A 22,745-nucleotide genomic window follows, 5' to 3' on the forward strand; every position below is an offset into this window, starting at 1 on the left:
ATCCTCTATTACTCTCGTCGCCGCTGACTTTACAGATGAACGCTCAAACCATGCTCCGAGCTCGAATGGCAACTCAACAGATCGCTCGTCGCGGCTTCTCTTCCACTCGAATTCTACGTGACAGCCCTTTCCATTATCCCGAAGGTCCGAGATCGAATTTACCTTTCAACCCCAAGACGAGGTTCTTCGGGCTGCGATACTGGGGATTCATGGGTAGGGAAACTCCTCCTCAATGAAGGTACAGAACTAAAGACGTTGCAGCTACAGGATTCTTTATACCCTTTGGCATGGCCCGTATGCACATTCCGAGACGTCCAAGAGGACATTTACTGATAAAATACCAGTTTGGCATACGTACAAGGCTTAAAGGATTGCTCGCAAAATCGTTAAGAGGATGTCACATTGCATGAAATCAGGTCAGGGAATGGCGGCCCTCAGCCCGGAATTTGTACAGAGCCCGATTAAAATACATTGAATACAAATGGTCTTCGGTTTTCTACATTCCTCGTGGTTCTGTTGTTTCCCTGAGACTTGTTCTGGCTCATCTTTGCGTACCTTGTTGTATGGGGCGGGCTATCGTATTACACCGTCCAATGAGGTTTACAGGAAATGTGCGTTGGCAAATTTAATTCTCCGATGACTTTATTTTTCTCGACTACAATACATCTTGCCTTGGATCTCAAGATCATCTCAGCCGCTGTAGATCCTTGCCGCTTTGTTTTAAAATGCGAAATCTCAAGACCATTGCATATCGTGAGACTCAGCTCGAATCAGATTTGCCATTAACAGCAACGACATGGGACACCACCAACAATACGTTGATTTGTGCCTTTGGGCCTACTTCAACCCGACCGATCATCGAACTCAAACGAAGAAAAACCGTCAAGTCTAACGATGAAGAATTTGTGACTATCTCGTCGTGGGATGCTCCATGCCCTCTCCCAGACCTCGAGTGCGATGAAATTCTGCTTCTTCAGCATTTTTCCGACATTGCCACGACTTGCCTGATTCTGGCTGGAGGAGATGTCGTTATTGTTCGCGAGGATCCGTCCCCAGACCAGGAAAAGATCGAGATTGTCGGTAGTGTTGATGTTGGAATCTGTGCTGCTGCCTGGGCCCCAGACGAGGAACTGCTTGCCATTGTCACACAAGCGGACACGCTAGTACTAATGAGCAGATCCTTTGAGCCGCTTCATGAAGCAGCACTAACACCGGAAGACCTTAAGGTCTCCAAACATGTTTCTGTTGGCTGGGGCAAAAAGGAGACTCAGTTCCAGGGCAAGAGAGCCAAAGCCATGAGAGATCCTACACTACCTGAGACCGTCGATGAAGGAAAGCCGAGTCCTTATGAGGATGGCAAGGCCACCGTCAGCTGGCGTGGCGACGGCCAGTATGTCGCCATCAACAGTGTTGTCCCTGATCATCGTCGAGTCATCCGAGTTTATACTCGGGAAGCCTTACTCGATAGCGCTAGCGAACCGGTTGACGGAATGGAATCTGCTTTGAGCTGGAGACCTTCAGGGAACCTTATTGCTGCAATCAAACGGTCGGAGAATAAAATCGCAATCGTTTTCTTCGAAAGGAATGGCCTCCGACACGGTCACTTCGATCTGCGCACCACAAAAGAGGAAATGGACAGCTGGGCTTCTAGTATTTCTCTCGCGTGGAATACCGAGTCGACAGTATTGGCTGTTTCGTTTAAAGACAGAATTCAATTTTGGACAATGGGAAATTACCATTACTATCTGAAACAAGAAATCCATCTCCGTTCATCCCCAAGACACGCTCTCCTGAACTGGCATCCAGAGACGCCCCTGAGAACATCCTTTCGCACATCCGAATCATTGATGGACGTTACGTTCTCTTCCACGGTATCTCGAGGGAGCACAGTCCCCCCGTTTGACCATGGCATTGTCGGAGTCATCGATGGGAAAATCTTGAAACTCACTCCATTCAAGCAAGCTGGGGTGCCGCCACCAATGGCATTCTGCGAAGTGTCCTTTGATTTCAATATCATTGACTGTGCCATCCATCAGGATGGCCAAAGAATTGTGGTTCTGACAACAGATTCAATCGAACTCTGTCAATGGGTGACTCGGGCAACCAGTGATGGTTACATCAGATTCACCGCACAATCGCAGCGTCGGTCTATACCTTTCCCCTTTAGGGGAACGTCACATCCTCTTCGATATACGCAAGTGGTTCAAAGAGAGAACGAGATCTTTGTCCTGGCGCCAGCCCAATCCACGATCAATGCAATATGCCACAAGATGGTCTGGCACGATGACGACTCAACAATAGCCAGTTTTGAAGACTTTCCCGTTCCTCCTGCTACCGAAAATCTCATCCTGGACACCTTCTACGAGACGGTCTTTGGCATCGATCCGAGTCAGAACGGCACGTTCCTGCTCCCTTATATCACTAGCATGGCGGAAATCGAATTAAATGGCAGCCAGCCCAACAGTTCCATTTTCACTCTTCGCGACAGTGAGACTGCTCACTCTCCAAGTGAGATGAACGGCGCCACGCCTCGATACCATAAAGTATCCCTCAGCCCAAAAGGGTCACTATACGTCAATGACACCCTCCTCATCCGCGAATGCACCTCATATATCGTCACATCCGAACACCTCATCTTTACAACCTCGCAACACCTGAAATTCGCCCACTTGACAGACCCCTTGGACATGCACATCCCCGTGGATACGCCTGAGAACGATGAACGATGCCGCAACGTGGAACGAGGCTCAAAAATCATCACGGTCATCCCCTCCATCTATGCTGTGATCCTGCAAATGCCTCGCGGGAATCTTGAGACCATCTATCCTCGCCTCCTCGTGCTGTCGGGTATCCGACAATATCTCAAAGAACAGGACTATCTCGCAGCTTTTCTGGCGTGTCAGACACATCAGGTGGATATGAACATTCTTCACGACTATGATTCTCAAACGTTCCTGGCAAACGTTCCGAAATTCATTGACGCACTCAACAAACCCAGCCGTATTGACGAATTCTTGTCGAAATTAAAGGATGAAGACGTAACGCAGACGCTCTACCGAGACACTTTGAAAGCTCAGTCCCAAACACCATCGGAAACCACCCAGCCTAACCGCACCAAAGTCAATACGATAGCCGACGCATTCCTCTCCGTCCTCTCATCCAAACCCTCTCCGTACGTTCAAAACATGATCACAGCACACGTATCGAAACGCCCACCAGACCTCGACAATGCACTAATCCTCGTCTCGTCCCTCCGGCACAAGTCAGACGAAGAGGCCGACCTGGCCATCTCACACCTATGTTTCTTGACGGACGCAAACCGCCTCTTTGACGCCGCTCTGGCCCTATACGATCTCGAACTCACGCTATTGGTGGCGCAGAACGCTCAGCGCGATCCTCGAGAGTACATTCCATTCCTGCAGTCGCTGCAGGATCTGCCCGTGCTGAGACGGCGATATCAGATCGACCATCACCTTAAGAAATATAGCAGAGCCTTGGTCTCTCTCCACGCGCTAGAGGCACATGACGAAGTGAAGAATTACACTGTCAAGCACAACCTCTACACTAAAGCCATAGATCTTTACAAGTACGACACAGTGCACCTGACCAGCACGACCAGGCTGTACGCAGAGCACCTGTCGAACCAATCGCAACATTCCGCCGCAGCGACACTATTCGAATCACTTGGTGACTACGAGTCCGCATATCCACTGTACGCCCTAGCTCACCGATGGCGTGAGTCGCTAACATGTGCGACCCTTGTACCCCTAGACTCGCAACGCCTCTTCAGCCTCGCGACATCTCTCGCGACAACCTGCGCCGATGAGTCGCGCGACTACCGCTCCGCCGCATGCATCCATACCGACTACCTCAACGACGTGCCCGGTGCCGCTCGCCTGCTCTGCAAAGGCTCGTATTTCGCCGAAGCCTCGCGGATTCTCGCCATGAGAGGCCTCGTGTCCGAGATCCCCCTGGTCATTCACACCGGCCTGACTGACAAATTCGGCGAAATCCTCGAACTCGTCGCAGATTGCAAGACCCAATTGAATGCACAGATCCCACGGATCGCAGATCTGCGGAAGAAGAAAGAGGAGGACCCCCTCGCCTTCTACGGTGGTGATCCGAACCTCGTGGACGCCAATAATGGTGCAGATATTCCAGATAATGTCTCTCTGGCCGCCACGGACGCGAGTACGCTCGGTGGACAGAGCTTGTTCACGCGGTACGGGTCCAATGCCGGCAAGTTCGGCGGGACAGTGGCTTCGAATATGTCGCGGAAGACGTCCAAGACGAAGCGGCGAGAAGAGCGGAAACGAGCCCGCGGCAAGAAAGGGAGTGTGTATGAGGAAGAATATTTGGTTGCAAGCGTGGGGAGATTGATTGAGAGGGTCAACGGGGTGCATGACGAGGTCAAGAGATTGATGAGAGGGCTGTTGAGACGAGGGATGCGAGACCAAGCGGCCAAGGTCGATCAGGTGCTGAAAGACATCTGTGAACAGTGCTCCAAGGCAAGGATTGAGGTTTGGCAGGTTCCGCAAGAGCAGGGGCCGGCTGAGACCACCCACGATGTGAATGGAGCAGGTCGTCCTTCCGGGGCTGATGGAGTTCTTTGGGATAGCCAGCAGGAAATCCAGAAAATCAAAGAAGCACCTGAAGTGAAAGTGTGGACTTCAAGTGAGCTTGTGACCTCATCAGTCTAAACTGAGAGACTGGATGATGGATGGGGTGGACATTGAAAATTTGCTTTTTCATTCAACGTTTCAACTTATCTAATCTGTTCCATTTCTCTTTTCCGATTTAATCGTCCATTTATTTGACTTGCCAGAGCTCCTCTTGAAGTCCCCGATGTCCCTGGGCCGGCTTCTAATCTATTGGTAGGCCTCGTCTCCTGAGATTCTGTTCCGCGTTGTCGTTTGGAAGGCTTTCCTTTTTGGATGTCGTTAGAAAAGAGTTGTCGGTGGTGTGCCGGTTCGACAGCTTTGTCTTCGGCTTCCTCACTCTGTGGTATTTCAACTGCTCTCTTCGCCTGATTAAGCTCGGCAATTCCGAGACCGACATCAAGCAAATAAAGCTGGAATGCTGATAATAATTCCTTCAACCCGGATCTTAATCTTTCAGTGATGATCTCAACCTCTTCAATGCCACCATCAAGCCCTTGGCTGTTCTTCAACACGAAGCTGTCTATGATCGTCAACGTTTTCGTGAATGTCCTGACAGTCTCCGGTACGGTCGGAGTGGCTTTGCCATACGTGTCCTCTGAGAGACTGGCAACAAGCATTTTAGTGATGGAGTCAATCACATCGACAATCATGGCCGCATTACCGCTTGGAGATCCAAGTACTGCCGCATTGATTTTCGCCGCTTTTGTTGACAGAAAGAGCCATCCTAGAGGACTCTTTTGCAAAGAAATGGCCCATTGCCCAAGAAGGCTCTGGGATGGCATTTTGTCTGCTCCTGGAGGCTTCGCATATTCAAGCAATTTGGTCCCGGCTACTTTTGTCGTCTGCTCGACCGACAGATGCCATGGATTCTTACTCCTCCCAATTTGGCGCAAAGGGCTCGAAACGAGTAGTTCCCCCATGCTCGCCTTTGGTTTTGCCTGAAGGATTGATCGTGTTGGCAACTCGGGGACAATGTGGGGTAGAGTCTTAACAGTTTGATTTGGTTGAGGATCCGGCTCTTTTGGCGGTGGTCCAGTTATGCGGCTGTCAATGTCCCGCAAGACTTTCAGCCCAGCTTCTAACGTTTGACCCCAGATTGGTCCTGTAGGTCGTTCAATGTCTTCGAAAATAGCTTTCCTTCGGTCCTTGTGTTTTTGAGCAATAAGATCCAGTTCCCAGAAAGCAAAAGTCTTGACAACATCTCGTTTAGCTTTCAACCCCGTCAGTAGCGTTCCATTCGGGTCTTTGCTGGTGGCAGACAGAGGCAAACCAGTCTTGCTCGGTTCCTGCTTGAGATAAGTCAAGAAGAGCATCGAGGTCAGCTCCCATGTGAGGACCAACCAAAATCCTGCCAAAAGACATCGGCCAAGGTAGAATAGTCCCAATGGTGGATACCCGATGGGTCGGGCATTCGCCCGGGACAAGTTAAAGAATGGCTTTGCAAGTGTAAGGTGAAGCTGCCAGAAGAATTGTCGCAAGCCCAAGGTATTGATGAAAGGTGTGGCGACAATAGCCACGGCTGCAATCACGGCAGACTGTGCCAGCGAAGGAATTATTCGTCGTTGTAGTTGTGTCTGTATCGGTTCTATAGGATGTGTATCCGGTGCCTTGCTGTCCGTGGAGGGCTTGGTTGGTAATCTTGAGACGGGGATATGGAGTAAGGAATGGCCTTGGTACAGGTGAATTGCGGAGTATGCCGATGCTAGAACCAAAGCATAGAGTCGGAAGAAGATCGGTTTCTCGTTCAGGACATCAGGGGTTTTGTGGTTTCCCCTCGTGATCCATCCGAGATCAGGGGATGACCAAATATATGCTTCGGTAAACCACCACGCGGATACCAAGTACCAGAAGGCCGTCTGGAGAGCGGTTGAGCTGAGGAAATTGGCGATGAAAGTAGCGAAAGGAGAAGTCGTGGTCTGTCGGCCAATTCGAAGAGTCGCGATCTGCAGGATGAAAATGAAGAGGCTTGACATGAAGAAAAGCAAAGCTTTGATGCCAGCAGGACCGAAGGGAAACCAAGACCAGAAGAGGTCTGCGGACATCAGCATTTACTTATTATTTTAGAGTGTTGAGAATCCTACCTCTTTTCGAACCGATCCAAAACGCATTGTTAAGAGCGACAAGGAGGGATATCAGTGCTGCATGCACAAATCTTGTGTGTAGAGCGGAAGTCAAGAATCTTCTGTAAGGTCGCGGTGGAAGGCTTGCAAGCGGAGTAGAAGCGGGAATCGCCATGGCTATGGTCAAGGGTTCAGGAAAGAAGTCCCATAATCAACGAGCAGCCATCGACCAGCGTACACTGCCGGAGGGGTGAGAGATGATCAGAAACTTGAAGTTGTAAACAAGCGCATGTGGTGCTGCGCGTGTGTTTGAAGGTCGCAAACTTTCGACCGTCCACGTGATGAGGTGCTTGATGCGGAGGCTCGGTCGCGATCATCGCCGCATTCAAAACCCCATTCCCTTGTCTTCTAGGCTTCCGCCGTTCACTCGACATCTTTTCACAGATTCTGCGTAATACTCACAAACACTCATCCGATACATCTCTATCTCGTCACGACAACATCTCACCAACCTCTACCCATCGACAAGCCCACCATGTCGTTCGATCGACTCTCTTCGCTTGAGTCCCAGCCCACTACCACCCGGCGAGAAGATGATCCCCAATACAGAGATGATCCCGAGTTCCACAGGCTCACAGAGTCACTATCTACTCGATTGTTCGAATTGATTTCGAACATCTCCCGACTATCCAGTCAAATTTCCAAACGAGACACCGAAAGAGCCCGCGAGAGAGTACATGATCTTCTTGAGGAGACACGAGAGGGTTTCAAAGAGGTCGGGGAGGGCGTCAAGAGGGCGCAGGCATGGCCGGATCTGAATGTCAGTATTGGGGAGAATCTCTGCTTTCCAGCGACTAATTGATGGCAGCCTGCACAAAGATACACCAACCAAAAGCTGTCACGAGAGTTTGCTTCCGCGCTCTCTGAATTTCAAGTCGTCCAGAGAAGAGCCATAGAGAAAGAAAGAGCATCGAAAGCTGCCCTGGAAGAAGCTGCAGCCGCACAATCTCCATCAGGCGAAGGACGAGAACAGCTTCAGTCCTTGGACGAACCACGGTTGGCACAACAGGATGAAGTCGACTATCAGGAGAACTTGATCATTGAACGAGAAGGCGAAATTCGACAGATCGAACAATCCGTCGGTGAATTGAACGAGCTGTTCCGAGATGTCGCACATCTTGTTAGGGACCAAGGTGAAATGATTGACGTCATTGATGTCAACGTGGAAAACACGTTAAACGATACACGAGGAGCCGATGTGGAATTAAGGAGCGCCAGTCGGTATCAGAAAACTGCTCGAAACAAAGCGTGCTGTCTCCTGTTGATCTTGGCGATTGTACTGTTGATCGTGGTTCTGGCTGTTGTCTTAGGCTGAGAAGCAGGGATTTGAGGAACATTGGCGTTATGGGAGTTCTGTTCTACATGGAGAACAACCCTGATTGTACAGCGGATGGTGGTGAAACTCTCCAGGGTGGTGTCCGAAAGGAGGAGTCTTTCTGGTCAAAGCAATGACCAGACATAGATCAACCCGAGTAAGAACGTCAATCGTCATTTAGTAGTCTGCATTGAAGCAACCAAGGCTTTTAAGCGGTGGGTCGATCGAATATAATTCGGCTGGGTTCAGGTCAATTGTCGCGATCGATCAGAACGAGGCTGATTCTGCTGCCAAGGCTCAGCCTTGCGTCAACAAACGCGTTGACGTCAAATCCAGACTACCAGCGCGTCTGCCATTCCTTTAGACACAAGCCAAAAGTCAGATTCATTTTTCCTTTTCTTTCCCATTTCCTCAATGCCAGTTGTCTGGTCTCCCACGTTCGTGATGGCAAGACATGCAGTCTCTGTCACCCTTAGAGAGAGAAGCGCTTGCCCCTGCCATCAGCCACAGTCTGAATCATTGTACGAGCACATCCACAAGCAGTACAAAAAGGAAGAGTGATGAATTCGAAGCAGACGAGCCTCAATCGGAGAATATCACCGCTGTATTCTTGTCTGGCAATCTCCACGTAATCACATTCGCTTCGGTGACGCTTGTGGCGAGAGCATGTCTCCCATTGGCATGGCTCGACGCCTCAAACTCGTTCCCTGATCCAATTTTCAAAGCAAACATCCTATCTGTACAGGAATGGGAGCAACGAATACTGGTGGTCCGGAAAACGCCAAATGGGGGCCTGTATGCAATTGAAAGAGTTGGATCGGATACGTACATTGCTTGTGCTCTTCACAATTGGGTGTCGGAAGAATGGTGTAAGGATGCGGCGGTCGGAAAGGTGTCTGAGGCCAAAATCGAGAAGTTATTAAAGGGGGAGGATGGCATTCCTCGCGGTCGCAGCAGGATGACTTCGCCTTCCAGTTTTAATGCAGTACCTAACCCCCCCAAGCCCCCAAGACCTACGAATCAACGAGGAGCACTCGCCAGGTTGTCGATCTTGAATCCTACGGACTCGACAAGTCATGAGACGAATTCTGAGAGACCCGCTTCTGCTGGCACTGCTGTGCAACCGGCTCTTGCTCCTTCGGTTACAGAGTCATTACCAACAACTCCCGCCGGACAACCGGATCCGTTCGACAACACCGTATCAATGGACGAGATTCCTCCACCGGCTCAACCCATGCAAGAAACGCCTGCAGTCGCAATGGAAAATCCATGTGCTCCTGATCGCCTTCGCACACAATATTTTGAACATCTGTACACTTCCAAGACGTCTCTGGCTTTCTATACGAAGGGCCCTCTGAGCCGTGCTCGAGCACAGATACGAGCCGCTGAATGTCCACCACGATCAATCTCGCAGTTGTCTGAATTCTATGAACAAAGTATCCTTCCCATCAAAAAGTTTGATCTGAAGTACAAGGAGTCGTTGCCGAAAGTGATCAAAGAATTGCCCGTTGAACAGGATTTTGCCGATGCAATGAAGAAAAAGACTCGAAAGAAGAAAATGAAGTTAGGGAAAGACTGCTTGTGGCCAGAAGAAGAGGAATTCATTGCGAAGTGGTGGCGAAGCAGGGACTTGAAGTCAAGTGTCTCCCCCACTGATCTGACAGAGGAGATGCGTAAAGAATTGACAGATTTACGAATGAGGGAAGCTCAAATGCAGACGTTGCTGATCCTGGAAGTCATCTTACTGGAGCGGGCCGGCGCAAGAATATCAGGCCAGCCAATCTCAACAGATCCAGAAGTCAAAGTTGAATCTGTCGAGGGTGATTCTGCAACAATATTAGCAGGCACGCCAAAGAGACCTAGCAAAAAGCGTGACCTTTCCCGTGAACTCGATACGATTGTGGATCGTCTCTGTATATGGCACACCGTGAGCCTGGATGACCTTGCTACAACGGAGAAATCGCAGGACAGCAGCCACCCGAAGCCGATCGACTCACTTCGAGACTTTTGCAACGATGTCCTCCTCCCATTCTACTCCGCTAAATTACCGGGCCAAGTGAAATCATTATCTCGAAAACTTGGTGGACACGAAATATCACCGCAGAGACCCAAGCAACAATCCCGGTCCACAACGCTTGCCAAATCTTCATCTTCATCAGCAGCTCTTTCAAGATCCAAAGCCAATCAACCCTTGACCAAACGCACTCTGGAACGGGTCCTCAGCGAAGACCAAATCCGCCGCCACGCCTCACCCCCAATCTTAACCCGCTCCTCGACAGTTCCCATGACTGCCGCTGTCCCGACCTTGAAGCGTGAACCTTCCGAAAGACCTGTCTCCCGGAGCGGCCTGCTGTCTAAATCTGCCAGTTTCAGCAATCGCGAAATCGATCTCGTTGCCCACTCCAAGGCACACGAAGCCAAGCGTCGTAAACTTGATCGGTTAGCGCAACAGAAACGGGAACTCGAAGCCGCTATCAACGCGCTGAAGAGACCGAATCGGAGCACCGTGGCCGGCGCATTCATGGACGAGGTAGAGAAACGGCAGGAGAAGTCCATTCAGATTTCAGCTACGCCTCGATCCCGGCGGGTGAAGGAGAGGGCAGAGCATTTAGAGCCCGAACTGCCTCCGATGCCCAAATCGAGTCGTCAGGGACAGGAGATGACGATGGTTCCCTCGTCAACAGTGAAAACCCGGCCCCGACCGAGCCTCTCCAGTTCAGATAGTATCCCCCGATCATCAACCACGAAACGGGCAGTAATCTCCGCCATCCAGGAGACGCCCTCGAGAGGATTGGAAAGTAAGACTTCAAATCCGCTAGCCCTACCCCGACTATCAGAATCGTCTGCCACGAGCATAGCAGCAACACCAGCTCCAAAGCGAACACATTTTCCTGCTGAGACGGATTCGGAAGTCCCTGAACCCTTAGTCGATGCCGGTTTGTCCTCGTTCCAGCCTCAGAATCACACAAGAACCGCCTCTGGAACAAAGAGCCCGCTCAATCTACGGATGACGCGCTCTCAACGCCCCGTTTTGTTCACGCCGTTAAAGAAATCTGACGTGAACATTGAACAAGTGTTTCGCAATGCCCCGGAGATCCCAGAACGGGCAGGCCGGATGATGGATAGAGTAATGGGCGGCAAAGGGCGAGGTTTAGAAGCCGGATTTGACACCCGGAGCGATGATTTGGAGTGGAAAACTGCATTGAGAAGAGGTCCCGAGACGAAAATCACGATGGATGACGGAGATGATGGAGATATTTATGATAAACTGGGCTGGAACGATGATTTCGACCTCTGATCCCCGAAGGAATGTTCATGATAATTGGGTGAATTCTGTCAGGCTAGCATCAGAGTCTGATCAATGAAAAATAGCCTCAACAACGATACGGTTCGAACGAATTCGGGATTAGCCCTCAAATCATGCAGAGGAGAGACGACTGTCCCAAAGACAACTTGCTGAAAATCTTCGTTGTCAGAGTTCGGGTTTCTGCTTCCCGACCAGAACAGACATCTGTCGACGACGTCTCCGTACCGGCAACCGCTCTCGGAATAGGCCCGCCGAAGGACCCGAGATGCGGTCTTGAGTTAGCCACCGCAGTCACAGGATCATCGACTTCTATCGCGCGCAAGGCTGAGATGGATTGGCACGGGGACAATTCGATCAGAGCCAGGCCAAGCGGGAACAATACCTCGCTTCGGATGAAGCTGTTTACCATGCCAGTTGTCGCTGGCAAGGAAGCTACGTTGTCTAAGCTGCTCACCTCGTGATCCGAGAGAGATCGGGGTGGTCGAGAATCGCGGTACTCTCATCTCCCCTTCTCGCGAATAAGATGTCCCGGCAGCCCCAGTGAGACTTGAGCTAGCTTCCGTGAAATTGACGCACACTGGAACCGGTGTGGCTCGACCTCTTGCCAGCGTTATCCGCGTCAAATAATGGTAGCTCGATTCGGAGATAAACACAATGAGAACCTCACTGCTTCTACACATGGTACCCGTTTATCAGAAACTATTGCAACGGACTTCGAGGAATCTCATGTCAAATTTGACGCAATGCATCGAACTCGGGGGCCACTGAAACATCACACGCACAGAGTCTCTGGGAAGGTCGGGGGAAAGTCGCTGTGTTACCTGCACCAGTTAGTCGGCGATCGAGCAACCCTTTGAGTGTCCATAGCTCAAAACAGACGTTCTTGGATTCGACACGTTTTCAGAGATCTCATGCCCTATGTCTGTGTCTTTTCGGACTGCGTGACACCGAGCACGCTGTACGATAATCGTCGTGAATGACTTCATCCCCTGCAAACCAAACATGTTTCAGGATCTGCCCTAAGTACGGAAGTTGACTACCCGTTGTGTTGCGGAATGGCACTGGCAGCTGTCAAGTTTGAACGACATCTAGGCCAACATTTGGAGGAATTGCCTTTATTCGCAATTCCAAGAGATGCAGAAGGTGAGGAAGCAGATGCAGATACATGCCGAAGACCACCGCCATGACCATATGTCAGAAATGATGAGGAAACCGACTTATCCGGCGACAAAGATGAAGAGCAAGAGGAAGCTGAATTGGGTGCCCAGGACGGGGAAAATCTACCACGACACCAGTCAAGGCGTTTGTCGAAAGAAGGTGGCTTGGATGATGAGGCAAATAAGGCCTTCTATCCGAACGCAACGACTTTGCCAATGTGTCAAAATGGAGAGTCCTGGGGCGTTTACTCTAAACATGAGCACCAGAAGATTCAAAGCGAATACAGCGCGCTTTTCACCAAGAGGCTGAGGACGATAATCGGAACCAGTCCCAGACTGACTCCTACAGGACCCCTATCACAGACACCAGGAGTCGTCAGAACGAACCAATTGACGGACGAAGACGGGCATACGCAGGGAGCAAATCCTTACTTCCAAAGGACGCATCAACTCCGGTATTGTCTGGTATGAAGCATTGAAAAAGGCAGGTGTCTTATCCTTGCAAGAATCGGGCTAGACTGGAAACAGAACAAAAAAGAGACGGCCTTGGAGGGTTTTCTGAATTGTACAGCACCCAACCCTCCAAATCAGCTGTTGGGGAGGATATTGAACGTTTTCAAGAACTTGGCTCCCAGGCCCAAAAGAGCTCGTTGACACATACCTGTTCCTGACCCTGGCGGCATATGGCGTGCTCTGAAGTAAATTTTTTCCCTAATGAAGAGAGCAAAATGAAGGAGAGAGCTGATGAGTGGCGAACTAATGAAATAGTGTTCCACAATGCAGCAGCGTGGCTATCCATCGGCATTACACTAATGTGTGTTCCAGCGAACATGGTATATATATATATATATATACGGAGTAATCCCCCAATAGTTGACGCCTAGGGTTATGTTGCTGACTCATCCATCGCCGCTTTGCTCTCCCGCTAACGACTATTTAGTCGATTCACTCCCTAATCCGCTCTCTTCTACTCCCTTCCTCTCTTTCGCGCTCCCCTTCACTCCCTTCTACTTCCCCATACTCCTTTATACTCCCTCACGGCTCTAGCCCGCTCCTGCCGTTCTTTCTCACGTGCTGATAAGTCTCCCGTTCGGGCTCCAGTCTCAGAAGCGACCACGTCGCGCACATCCCAGCCTCGTGGTAACTTTACCCGATTATATCTATGAGGGCCCGTTTCGGCTCTGGTGAAGGGTAAGATCCCTGGTAGATCGTATAAAAGACCACATCGCTGAGTAATCTGTGCAGCGAGGTGGCTAAAACGCCAATGGATAGCCGTCCATACTCTGATTCGGCAGACTGCTCATCATATATTATTGCGCAATTTCGTGAGGCTGTCAGCACAACGGAATTCCAAAATCCCTGGACATTCTGTTTGCACCCATGACTTAGCTTGTAATAAAAGCTCGGCGAAGGCTCCCGCCATAATCAGAAGAAACAGTTCCGCCGGAAAAGAGCTATGTTGCCTAAGATACAACAGAAATCTCGCCAAAAAATAAATGCCAACTGTCGTGAAAAGTAACCTCATGATAGCGTAGGAATAAGGCTCAAGGGAGAGAGAAACCGCTGCTAGAGCAATCCCAAAAGATGATAATACGAACGGAAGTGTTGATGCTGCTGACTTATGCTTGGCCTGTGGCACAGGCACGGTTGAGTGCTTGATGCGTAAGTCAATTGCTTCCACAATGCAAAGGAAGCATAGAAGAAACCACGCCACAATAGAACGCCACGTTCGCTGACTTGAAGCCCTCACAGGGATGCTAGTAAATACCGCAACAAACATTTTCGACCCCATGACTGTTTGCTTCTTTGTGTCAACAGTGATTTTGTGACCCTCTACCACGATTTCTTCACCCCATGAAAGATGACTGAGATATTCGGGGCTTTTCAAATTTGGATGTTCCATCTCAAGCCCGCGGGCGACCCGAAAGTGAATAGTCCGCTCCAGGCACCAAGGTTTCCGATGAACAAAACACCAGAGCCTCTGAAGAATTTGGGCTGCATGGATTGGCGGCGCTGAAAGCTCCATCCTGGTGACAAAGTCACGTCTTTTCGCAGAGACCTTTCTCTTCCCTGTGTCTCGATAATGAATGTATGCCGTGCTCGTCAAATAAAATCTGTACGCCGGGATTGGCCCGCCCTTCTCATGCACAACGATATTTTCGCCTTGATAAAGAACCTCTAAAGACGTATCGATGTGCAAAAGCTGGCAGACCATGTCTGCTGGTGGCTGAATTAAAGCGGCATGATATCGCATTTTCGTTCCAGTCGCCGCGAAATGAGGAGCAGGAATCCAATCCTCATGGGGTCCATACCGGTCGGTGAAGTCGTGCACCATCCTAATATGGATTGTATGGAGTGAGGATCGACTGAGAAGGGCTTCAGCACACAGCTCTGTGGGTTCATTTCGATATCGGTTCACCAGAAGAAGCTCTCCATCCGAGGTGATTTGGTCGTCCGAGAAAAGGACAGAAGGGCGTCCCAACGGAATCGCGATGAGATGTAAGAAGTCATCGCTTCTTCGACAATTCAGGAGACCCAATATTTGCTGCTTGACGGAAAATAATTCCTCTGAATGGTGAATTGAGCGGGTGATGAGTGGCATTTCGATGCGGAGCCCTTTTTTTGTGAGCTCAAAGCTCATTGTATGTTGCGGTTTCCAGGCCTCGCACTGAACGATATCGCCGCACCCATCAAAGTCTGAGGGAGACAATGCGAGGGCACCAATTTCTGCGGTGTTCAGGTCTGATTCTTCGGTTTGATGGGACTCCCAAGCGAAAATCGATTGGTCGTCAGTCTGGCCGATAATTTCCTCCTGGAGTCTTTGGAATGCCTTTTCGCCTTCCCCGTATAGAAGAGGCATGTTGACATCAAAGATCCCTAGAAGACAATAGGCTGCATCTTCTTTCCTGGTTGTAGTCCTTCTTGCCGCCCAAGACATCCTCTGGGCAATGCTTGCTTCGGATAAGCGTTTGCGGCCTAGAAATCCAGATGGAATACGAGTGATTTCCTCGATGATATTGCAGAGTGTTTGCCGTTTCTCAAGAAAGGTCCACGACTTGCTGAAGAAGAGCAAATCAGTCGGAGCTAGTAATTCTTGTAAGGTCCAGCCTCGTGTGAACCACCGACTCCTTCGGAAGGTAGAGTCCTTGTCCTCCAAACATTCTCCGTCTGTGACATCGGCTAGGTAGACGTAGCACACCCGTGAGTCTCGATACCAGTTGAACATAGAGTTAATAGCCTCAGATGTCTCGCTACTGCTCGTCTTGTCGATACAGCATGTGTCGACCCATATCCAGTCTAAGCCTTCCTGTGAAGCCTGCCTGCAACAGCCTTCGATCTTTTGAAACCCTTCTTTGAGGGCGAGGCGGGTAGCGTGCTGGCTTGGATTTTGCTGGAGTTCTTTCATTTCTTCCAAAGATATCTCCTCCGATCCTCAAGTGTGGGATAGGGTAGCGTAGGCTGGGACCGAACCGTCGGAAAATTCCGTAACTTTTCTGGATTTCACGTCGAGGAGGCGCATCATGAACCTCTTCGTAGGCAAATTTGCGGAGAGCTCGATGTCGATACTGTACTTGAGTTTCAGCAACGGGGAGAGCAAAATAAAAACACAACGAACTGAATCATTTACATTAAGTGGGTTTCTATAAATTAGGCAGATTCAGGGCTGTGCTGAACAGCGTTGCTCGCGTAGGCGGCGGTCTCCTCCAACTGCGACTGTCTCGACCCCACCGTACAGAATAAGCCAAGTTCAATGTCCTTCTACACTGTGATTTTGTGGCCGCGGGTTGCCCGGTTGTTCCCTGCCATCTGTCTGAAACAGGTTCCTAGCCGGGGCGCAAGTAAAGCCAATTTCCAAAGGGGCCAGATTAGGCCAAACGTCTGCCGCTTGGAGATTTGCTCAAGGACTGCTCGCTCCCTGTGGCTCGCCTAGTGCTCGGGCGGTCTCCCTCGGGCTCTGCCGTGGCTCCCGTGACGCTCCCCCGTGCTCGGCCAGGCGTCCATCGATGCTCCGTCACGTGCCACGTGCTCGAGTAAAGCGGCCTCGCTCCCTTTCCTGAACGAAAATGGTAAAGGATACAGCACAGTTCGGGGTATATATAATGTATATATGTATATTTTTTCCTTCGAATGTGCATTCTTTACATCTGACTTACTACTCTTCTTACTTTTCGAGGTCCACAATTGGGAGACGGTCGGCAAAAAGAGAGGTGTTTCCCGGTCACGGCAATGAAAATTGACAGAAGATAGCTTTCTTCTGTTCGTGGGACTTGCGCTAGGATCATACTTCGTAGAGGAAGATATGTTCCCTGCATGTTTGTCCATGCTCCTAGCATTTTGTCGGGTAGGTGCATGATGGCATGATATGTGCTGTCGGCTCCGTCAGTGCTGCTCTGTCATTCAAGACGTCATTGGTCCAATGTGCCTCATTTCGGCTCGACTCAGCGATTATATTGAGATATACAGTGAGCTAAGTCCTCACCTCATCAGCCGCAGAATTGGATTCACTTCCCCAGCGAATCTGCCCTCTCAAGCTGTCCCCAGAGTCGCGCGTAGATGAATACACGGAATGCTCCAGATCCATGCAACAAGCCCGTCCACTAGTGTATGCAATATCACCCGCCTTGTAGGTACAATCAGTGATTTCCCGCCAGTCGTCGAAACCACATGGTCCCCCCAATCCCATGTCTCATCAAGGATATCCCTCAAAGCGCGGGATCGACATTCATCAAATCATCACTCATAATATGCAACACCTGGGTAAACATCCTGAGTCTCCGACCTGATATCCCATCCATTAGATTAGCAAAATCCAACAAGACACGCCTCGCGCTCTCGTACCCTCCTTGATGGGCCACGCCATTCAGACTCACCGTCCCACCGTACTTGACAAACTGATAGATCAGGGAAAAATGTTCATCTTCGCGATTCGTTGTCAAACTTCGGTCAGCCTGCTGTTCTAGTGATTCGTCTTTGAAGCCCAAGTCGTGTAATTCGGTCCAATCGGGCTGGGCCTCGATGAGTTCGACAGGTGCCGTACCTTGACGTGAAGAGCCCGGAGTGACCATAAATAGGTATAGACCCAGGGTGAGGGCAGACGCAAACAGGGCCGTGACCGAATGGATTGTGACATTGTCGGAGACTCGGCGTTCAGACATTAATTTGAAATTCTGCGCTGCATGGACACATGCTCGACGAGCAGATTGGGTTTGTGACCACTGGCTGATATTCTCCAGAGCACCCGTTGCTGGTCCTGCTCCATGTCGGCCGGCTGCGAGTTCGAACATTCGGAAATCGGCTAGTAACATAATACACAGACTGTGCCATAGAACTGTGCAGTTGGTGTCATCCACTTTGGATAATGGTCCGGCCGTGTGAGTCGCGGCAAGGAGTGCAGGGATTAAAGTCTTCGCTCGGGCGTCACCGGAATAAACATGCCAGGGAATAAATGATCCGACCGTCAATTGATCTGGAGGCATAAGTCGTTGGTACGCTTCAAGGATCTGGATTTGAAGCAATGCTAACAGAGTGGATCTTCCCAGAAAACCCAGTTTGCCGACTGGTTCCATGTCATGTTTGTGTAGGTCTTCGATCCTAAAACTGGGGGCATTTTGACTCTTGCCGCTTCGAAGGAGAGATTGCCATTGAGTGGCAGATTTAGCTTGGAACAATGCCTCATCACATGGTGCGGTAACGCAAACGGACTCGGACCTGACGATCGGAGCCTTGGACAACAGATTTGAATACCATGAATCAGCAAGTAAAAGCCCAAGGATGAGACGCTTAGCCGACTCGATCCGACTCCACGCCTTCCACCGGTCGTCTGATTCCGACATCTCAGACAGTAAGACGTCGAGAGACTGTCCATCACCCGCCGCGAACAACCCATTTTGTTGAACCATGGAAAGCAAACTGACATACAGCATTTGGCTTTGATTGAAAGAGTCCTTATCCCCGGTAATCACCGAAAGGTTCAAAGTCAGCAATCCCGTTGCGAAAATAACCAACTGCTGTGTTGGTGAAGCAGAACTTCCTGCACAGGCTGACAAATCACTACAGACACGTTGGAGAAAGCTCGGAAACATCCTGGACACAAATCTCGTGGCTCCGGTTGTTCCCAGAATACTCAAGCCGATAAGGCAAATGGCAAATAACATGGGCGAAGGGGTATTCCGAACTGAAAACGTGGCAACATGAATGAAGGGAACGGTGGGATGAAACCGTCGGAAGAAAAGACCTAAAGCGATATCGAGGATTTCGGCCGGGGGGAATTCTTCATTTGACTGGGAGAGGACGGGATCGAGGGCCGGTTGCAATCGAGGAGAGTGATAAGTCGAGGGAGCAGGAGTGCGGAATTGATCACGCAGACGAACTCTGCATTCAGTGTCGAGACCCCAATTTGACGTGGTCCTAAAATCATCGGCAGCAATAGGAGATTCGGAAAATAGGTTGTCCATCGAGAATGATGCAACTTCTTTCCAAAGAACGGGCATGATTCGAAACAGTCGGCCTGGTCGAGGACCCCAACAACGTTGCACTCTAGAAAAACGTTCTCGGGGAACTTTGGCGATGGTCTTGGTCCTATCCGCGGCGTCGTTGCTTCTTCCATTGGCCAGCTCCTTGGTTTCTTGACATGGCTGCTGAGAATCACCCAGGCCGTAGCTTTGAAGAAAGTCAGGAGACTGCTCCAGGTCACCCAACGAGGGGAAGAGCCACATCTGAAAAGGATCATGGAAATTTTGTTGATTGGAATGGTCGGTCTGTGGGATCCATTCAATATGGCTGTCTGAGAATTGGTTGGGAACAATTTCCGACCTTGGGGTCTGGCCTGGATTTCCCGGGGTGGTGACAGACGTTTCAAAGGTCGAAGTTTCTCCGCTGTTCTGAGAAGGAGAGGCTTTCTGAGGATGGGAGGAGGGACAGGTTTTGTTCATGCTGCTGATAGGGGACCGAACAGTCCAACCGGATCCAGAGAGTTGCATGCCGAGGGCATGCGATTGATTGGCTGGAGGATCGAGAAAGGGGTTGGAGACATCGAGAGAAGAATGTGTGGCAGACTGATTGGAATCATTTCCTTGTTGGGGGAGGTAGTTGCTGGGGGAGAGGATTTGCATCAAGGGGATTCCTGCGTGGGGGCCGTTCACAAGAGCAGAGGGAGAGTTGAGGTCGAAATCATTCTGAGAAGGCTGAGGGGCGACGCCTTCCGAGATTGTGTTTCTCCGTGTGGAGGGATTGGTGGAAGTGGATTTGTCGTTTCTTTGAGCATGACATTTCATATGGCGAAATAGGACATCGCTGGAGTATGGTTGATATCAATCGAATGGCTGAATCCAGGCTGACGGAGGGTGGACGTACCTGCGAGAAAATGCCTTGTCACATATTGTGCATGGATATGGACGTTCTCGAGTATCTGAATGGGGGTGAGTGAGTGCAGAGAAGATTTGAGTCAGGCGGGGTTAGGATTGGACTGACGAGAACGTTCGTGGCGTTTGAAATGTTCGGTTTTGGTGAAGCGTCGTCCACAAACAGTGCATTGTCGCAAGACCATGATGGTTACCGCTATTGAAAGTGTCCCGCAAGATGGGATGAAAATGAATTGGGAAAAAATGTGGGAGAAGTGGAGGAGGGGAGGAGGATAGAGGATGAGAATGAGGTTCGAGAGGGACCTCCAGAACACGAGGAGGATGTAGATGGAAGGTACAGGGATGGGAATATGGTTTCGATGTGGCCTTCAGTCGGCTGGTTCTCTGTTTGATCTGTCCTAGTATGGTGTGGAGGAAGAAGGCCAAATTAGATGGAAATGACCGGGTAGCAGCTTGATGCTGGGATAAACGGACCGATGATAGACGAGTTGAACAAAACAGGACAGGACAGCATAGGACGACCGAGGTTGGCTGTGGAAGGAGAGGGTGGAGGGAGGTAGAATGCGAAGATGGAAGTGGATGAATACCGAGTCTTGGGTAAGTGGAGAGATGAACAACGAATTGGAAAAACAGGGAGGACGCGAAGACTTGCGGGTGGGGATGGAGAAAAAGAACGGAGGCTCGGTAGCAGGCCTGGAGGCCGGATAAAATGGAGAATCCGGGGCAGGGTCTTTGTCACGTGATATCGATTCCTCCCCATGCGCGTAGCATTCAAATCCGTCTTGCTCCTTGTCTCATCCAGACAAAGTAGGATCCCAGTCTTCCTACTCCCTGTTGAGATCCTGGACAATTTATCCACCTGCCAAATCCATCATCCTCGTCTCACCCAGCCACACAGGTGCCCTCGAACCCTAACTCATTAACAGTCCAAACAGCAAAGAAAAAGAGGGAGAGAAAGGAAGGTCAGCTGCATCATTCTTTCCAGCCACCGATTCCTTTCTGGAAAATCAGCATCTTATACAGCCGCTATCACTGGCTGGTGGCCAGGGTCCATGCCCACCAACTTCGACCTCGCAAGGTTTTTCGTTGTGGATCTCGGCCACAGAAGAATGCCCGGCCTTACCAATGAAATCACCCAGTCTTTTTTGATTTCGGATCCTGCATCCCTCACTGGAGATCTCCCACACGCTAATTAGATGCCTGGAAGTTCTGAGCCCGAGACGGGGAGATTTGCGGGCCACAATGGAAACCCTTTTTAGCCAGAATTAATGGGGTATTTCCGGGGTGCGATCAAGCCCCATGGCCACGGTAATGAATAAGCTGGCCGACAAATTCTAATGTCTTCTCCTCGCTCAAAGCCGAATTATCATTTTTGATCAGCATCTGTGTGTAGGAAGGGAAACTCCCCATTCCAGGTATCTATCTGGAGGGTATCTGTCCGTGTCCTTTGGCTGAACATCAAGTTTGTATACTCTCGACTCCGACAAACCCTCTGAGTTCCATCACAACTTCAATAGACACCTGGAAATGCAAAAGATGATGCCGGTGATTTTTCTCTCAGCGGCAGCAAACTAAATTCGCATTACGGTTGGCACGGTTTGCCCGCAACCGATCCATCGTCTTTGGCGCCCCAGATCGCTGGCGTCGCTGCGGCCACCTCGAGGTGCGAAACTTGACTGTTCTGGCATTTCCAGTCCTCATCATAATCAGGTACACTGTAGATGGAAGTCATTCCTACATCATGTATTCGTTGGCTTTATTCCGAAATCAGATGAAAACAATCTAGGATCAGACGGACCTACCCGGTTCTAGTTCCTGCACCCCTCGTCGCACTCTCGGGGTATCAACCAAACTATCACCATTGAGCAGGATGTCACGTATAGCCTCGACGCAATCTGTGCCATTGGCGCTTAGGTCGTTACTGCAGACGGCGTCGATGGGCTTGGGCAACTTAAGGACCGTCGGCTGACTGTTTCCACAGATTCTCATATGCTTGGATTTGCGGCGCATCTCGTGGCATTCGGACGCCCGGCTAGTTGAATGCTGGGTCTTGTTTCGAATCCTCAGGCGGTTTCAAGGTCACGCAGTCAACGCCGACAAGCGTTACAATTTTGCCGATGGTCTCCTCGTCAGTGTTGCCGTTGACGCCTCATGAAACGGACTGGCTGTTCGATGCGAGCACTAGGTGTTGTGCAGGGCTCAACACACTCCATCCCGCAGACCTCCTCTAGTGCAGGTTCCACATGTCTCTCGAATGAAGAGGACGTAGGTCAAATAGCCGCATTCGCCGAACTTGTACGCATGGCTCCTGCTTGACTTTGTATTGTATCCCACCAGTAATCCTTTTTATGTTGAACATCTCAGCGCACGCACCATCCAAATGCCAGGTCAAGTTACTCAACTAAGCGTCAAGAGATCAATTTTGTAGTTTCCATTGGCTTTCACTTCCAGGAAGTAGTCCCGATGGATCATTTCCGAAAGAGTAGCGGCCAATCCTTCTCGACCGAGGAAGAAGTTGGTCCCCATCTAACAGAAGCTACCACACCACACGTTCCAGCCATCTTTTATTTGGTTGTCTTCGCTAGCAACGGCATCGAGTCCTACCAAAGACAGATATCGATCTTGGGGAACGATAGGAGGGCGAGACGACTGGTGAGAAGTTGCGACGACATGATGGTGGATTTGAAGCCCATTGCCGGGCCCTAATGGTCAAGGAAAGAATGAGATCAGTACACAAAAGGCACAAGAGTATGGCATGGCGCACGCGAAGTGGATGGCAGGCGGTTAGTGAAGTGACCATGCCGCCCACGAAAGCCGTGGACAA

At 50.3% G+C, this 22,745-nt stretch overlaps 7 protein-coding genes across 7 annotated transcripts; 3 read left to right on the forward strand and 4 right to left on the reverse strand.

Annotated features, from left to right (window-relative positions):
* Positions 1–725: 725 nt before the first annotated feature.
* Positions 726–4,700, forward strand: Z518_05488 (uncharacterized protein; the record flags this gene model as incomplete). Its single annotated transcript, XM_013416300.1, has 1 exon — positions 726–4,700. One exon carries the CDS (start codon positions 726–728, stop codon positions 4,698–4,700), a length of 3,975 nt encoding a protein of 1,324 aa, XP_013271754.1.
* Positions 4,701–4,765: 65 nt separating this feature from the next.
* Z518_05489 (uncharacterized protein) lies at positions 4,766–6,896 on the reverse strand (the record flags this gene model as incomplete). Its single annotated transcript, XM_013416301.1, has 2 exons — positions 4,766–6,693; positions 6,743–6,896. The coding sequence occupies 2 exons, from the start codon at positions 6,894–6,896 to the stop codon at positions 4,766–4,768; spliced, it is 2,082 nt and encodes a 693-aa protein (XP_013271755.1).
* A 360-nt stretch (positions 6,897–7,256) lies between these two features.
* Positions 7,257–8,096, forward strand: Z518_05490 (uncharacterized protein; the record flags this gene model as incomplete). The annotated part of the gene is made up of 2 exons (XM_013416302.1): positions 7,257–7,541; positions 7,590–8,096. 2 exons carry the CDS (start codon positions 7,257–7,259, stop codon positions 8,094–8,096), a joined length of 792 nt encoding a protein of 263 aa, XP_013271756.1.
* A 454-nt stretch (positions 8,097–8,550) lies between these two features.
* Positions 8,551–11,394, forward strand: Z518_05491 (uncharacterized protein; the record flags this gene model as incomplete). Its single annotated transcript, XM_013416303.1, has 1 exon — positions 8,551–11,394. One exon carries the CDS (start codon positions 8,551–8,553, stop codon positions 11,392–11,394), a length of 2,844 nt encoding a protein of 947 aa, XP_013271757.1.
* Positions 11,395–14,896: 3,502 nt separating this feature from the next.
* Positions 14,897–15,966, reverse strand: Z518_05492 (uncharacterized protein; the record flags this gene model as incomplete). The annotated part of the gene is made up of 2 exons (XM_013416304.1): positions 14,897–14,926; positions 14,980–15,966. 2 exons carry the CDS (start codon positions 15,964–15,966, stop codon positions 14,897–14,899), a joined length of 1,017 nt encoding a protein of 338 aa, XP_013271758.1.
* A 1,297-nt stretch (positions 15,967–17,263) lies between these two features.
* Z518_05493 (uncharacterized protein) lies at positions 17,264–19,834 on the reverse strand (the record flags this gene model as incomplete). Its single annotated transcript, XM_013416305.1, has 1 exon — positions 17,264–19,834. The coding sequence occupies one exon, from the start codon at positions 19,832–19,834 to the stop codon at positions 17,264–17,266; it is 2,571 nt and encodes an 856-aa protein (XP_013271759.1).
* A 1,669-nt stretch (positions 19,835–21,503) lies between these two features.
* Z518_05494 (uncharacterized protein) lies at positions 21,504–21,931 on the reverse strand (the record flags this gene model as incomplete). Its single annotated transcript, XM_013416306.1, has 2 exons — positions 21,504–21,655; positions 21,724–21,931. 2 exons carry the CDS (start codon positions 21,929–21,931, stop codon positions 21,504–21,506), a joined length of 360 nt encoding a protein of 119 aa, XP_013271760.1.
* Between the last annotated feature and the right edge of the window lie 814 nt (positions 21,932–22,745).

This window comes from Rhinocladiella mackenziei (assembly GCF_000835555.1).
Source record: "Rhinocladiella mackenziei CBS 650.93 unplaced genomic scaffold supercont1.4, whole genome shotgun sequence".
NCBI classification, from domain to species: Eukaryota; Fungi; Ascomycota; class Eurotiomycetes; order Chaetothyriales; family Herpotrichiellaceae; genus Rhinocladiella; species Rhinocladiella mackenziei.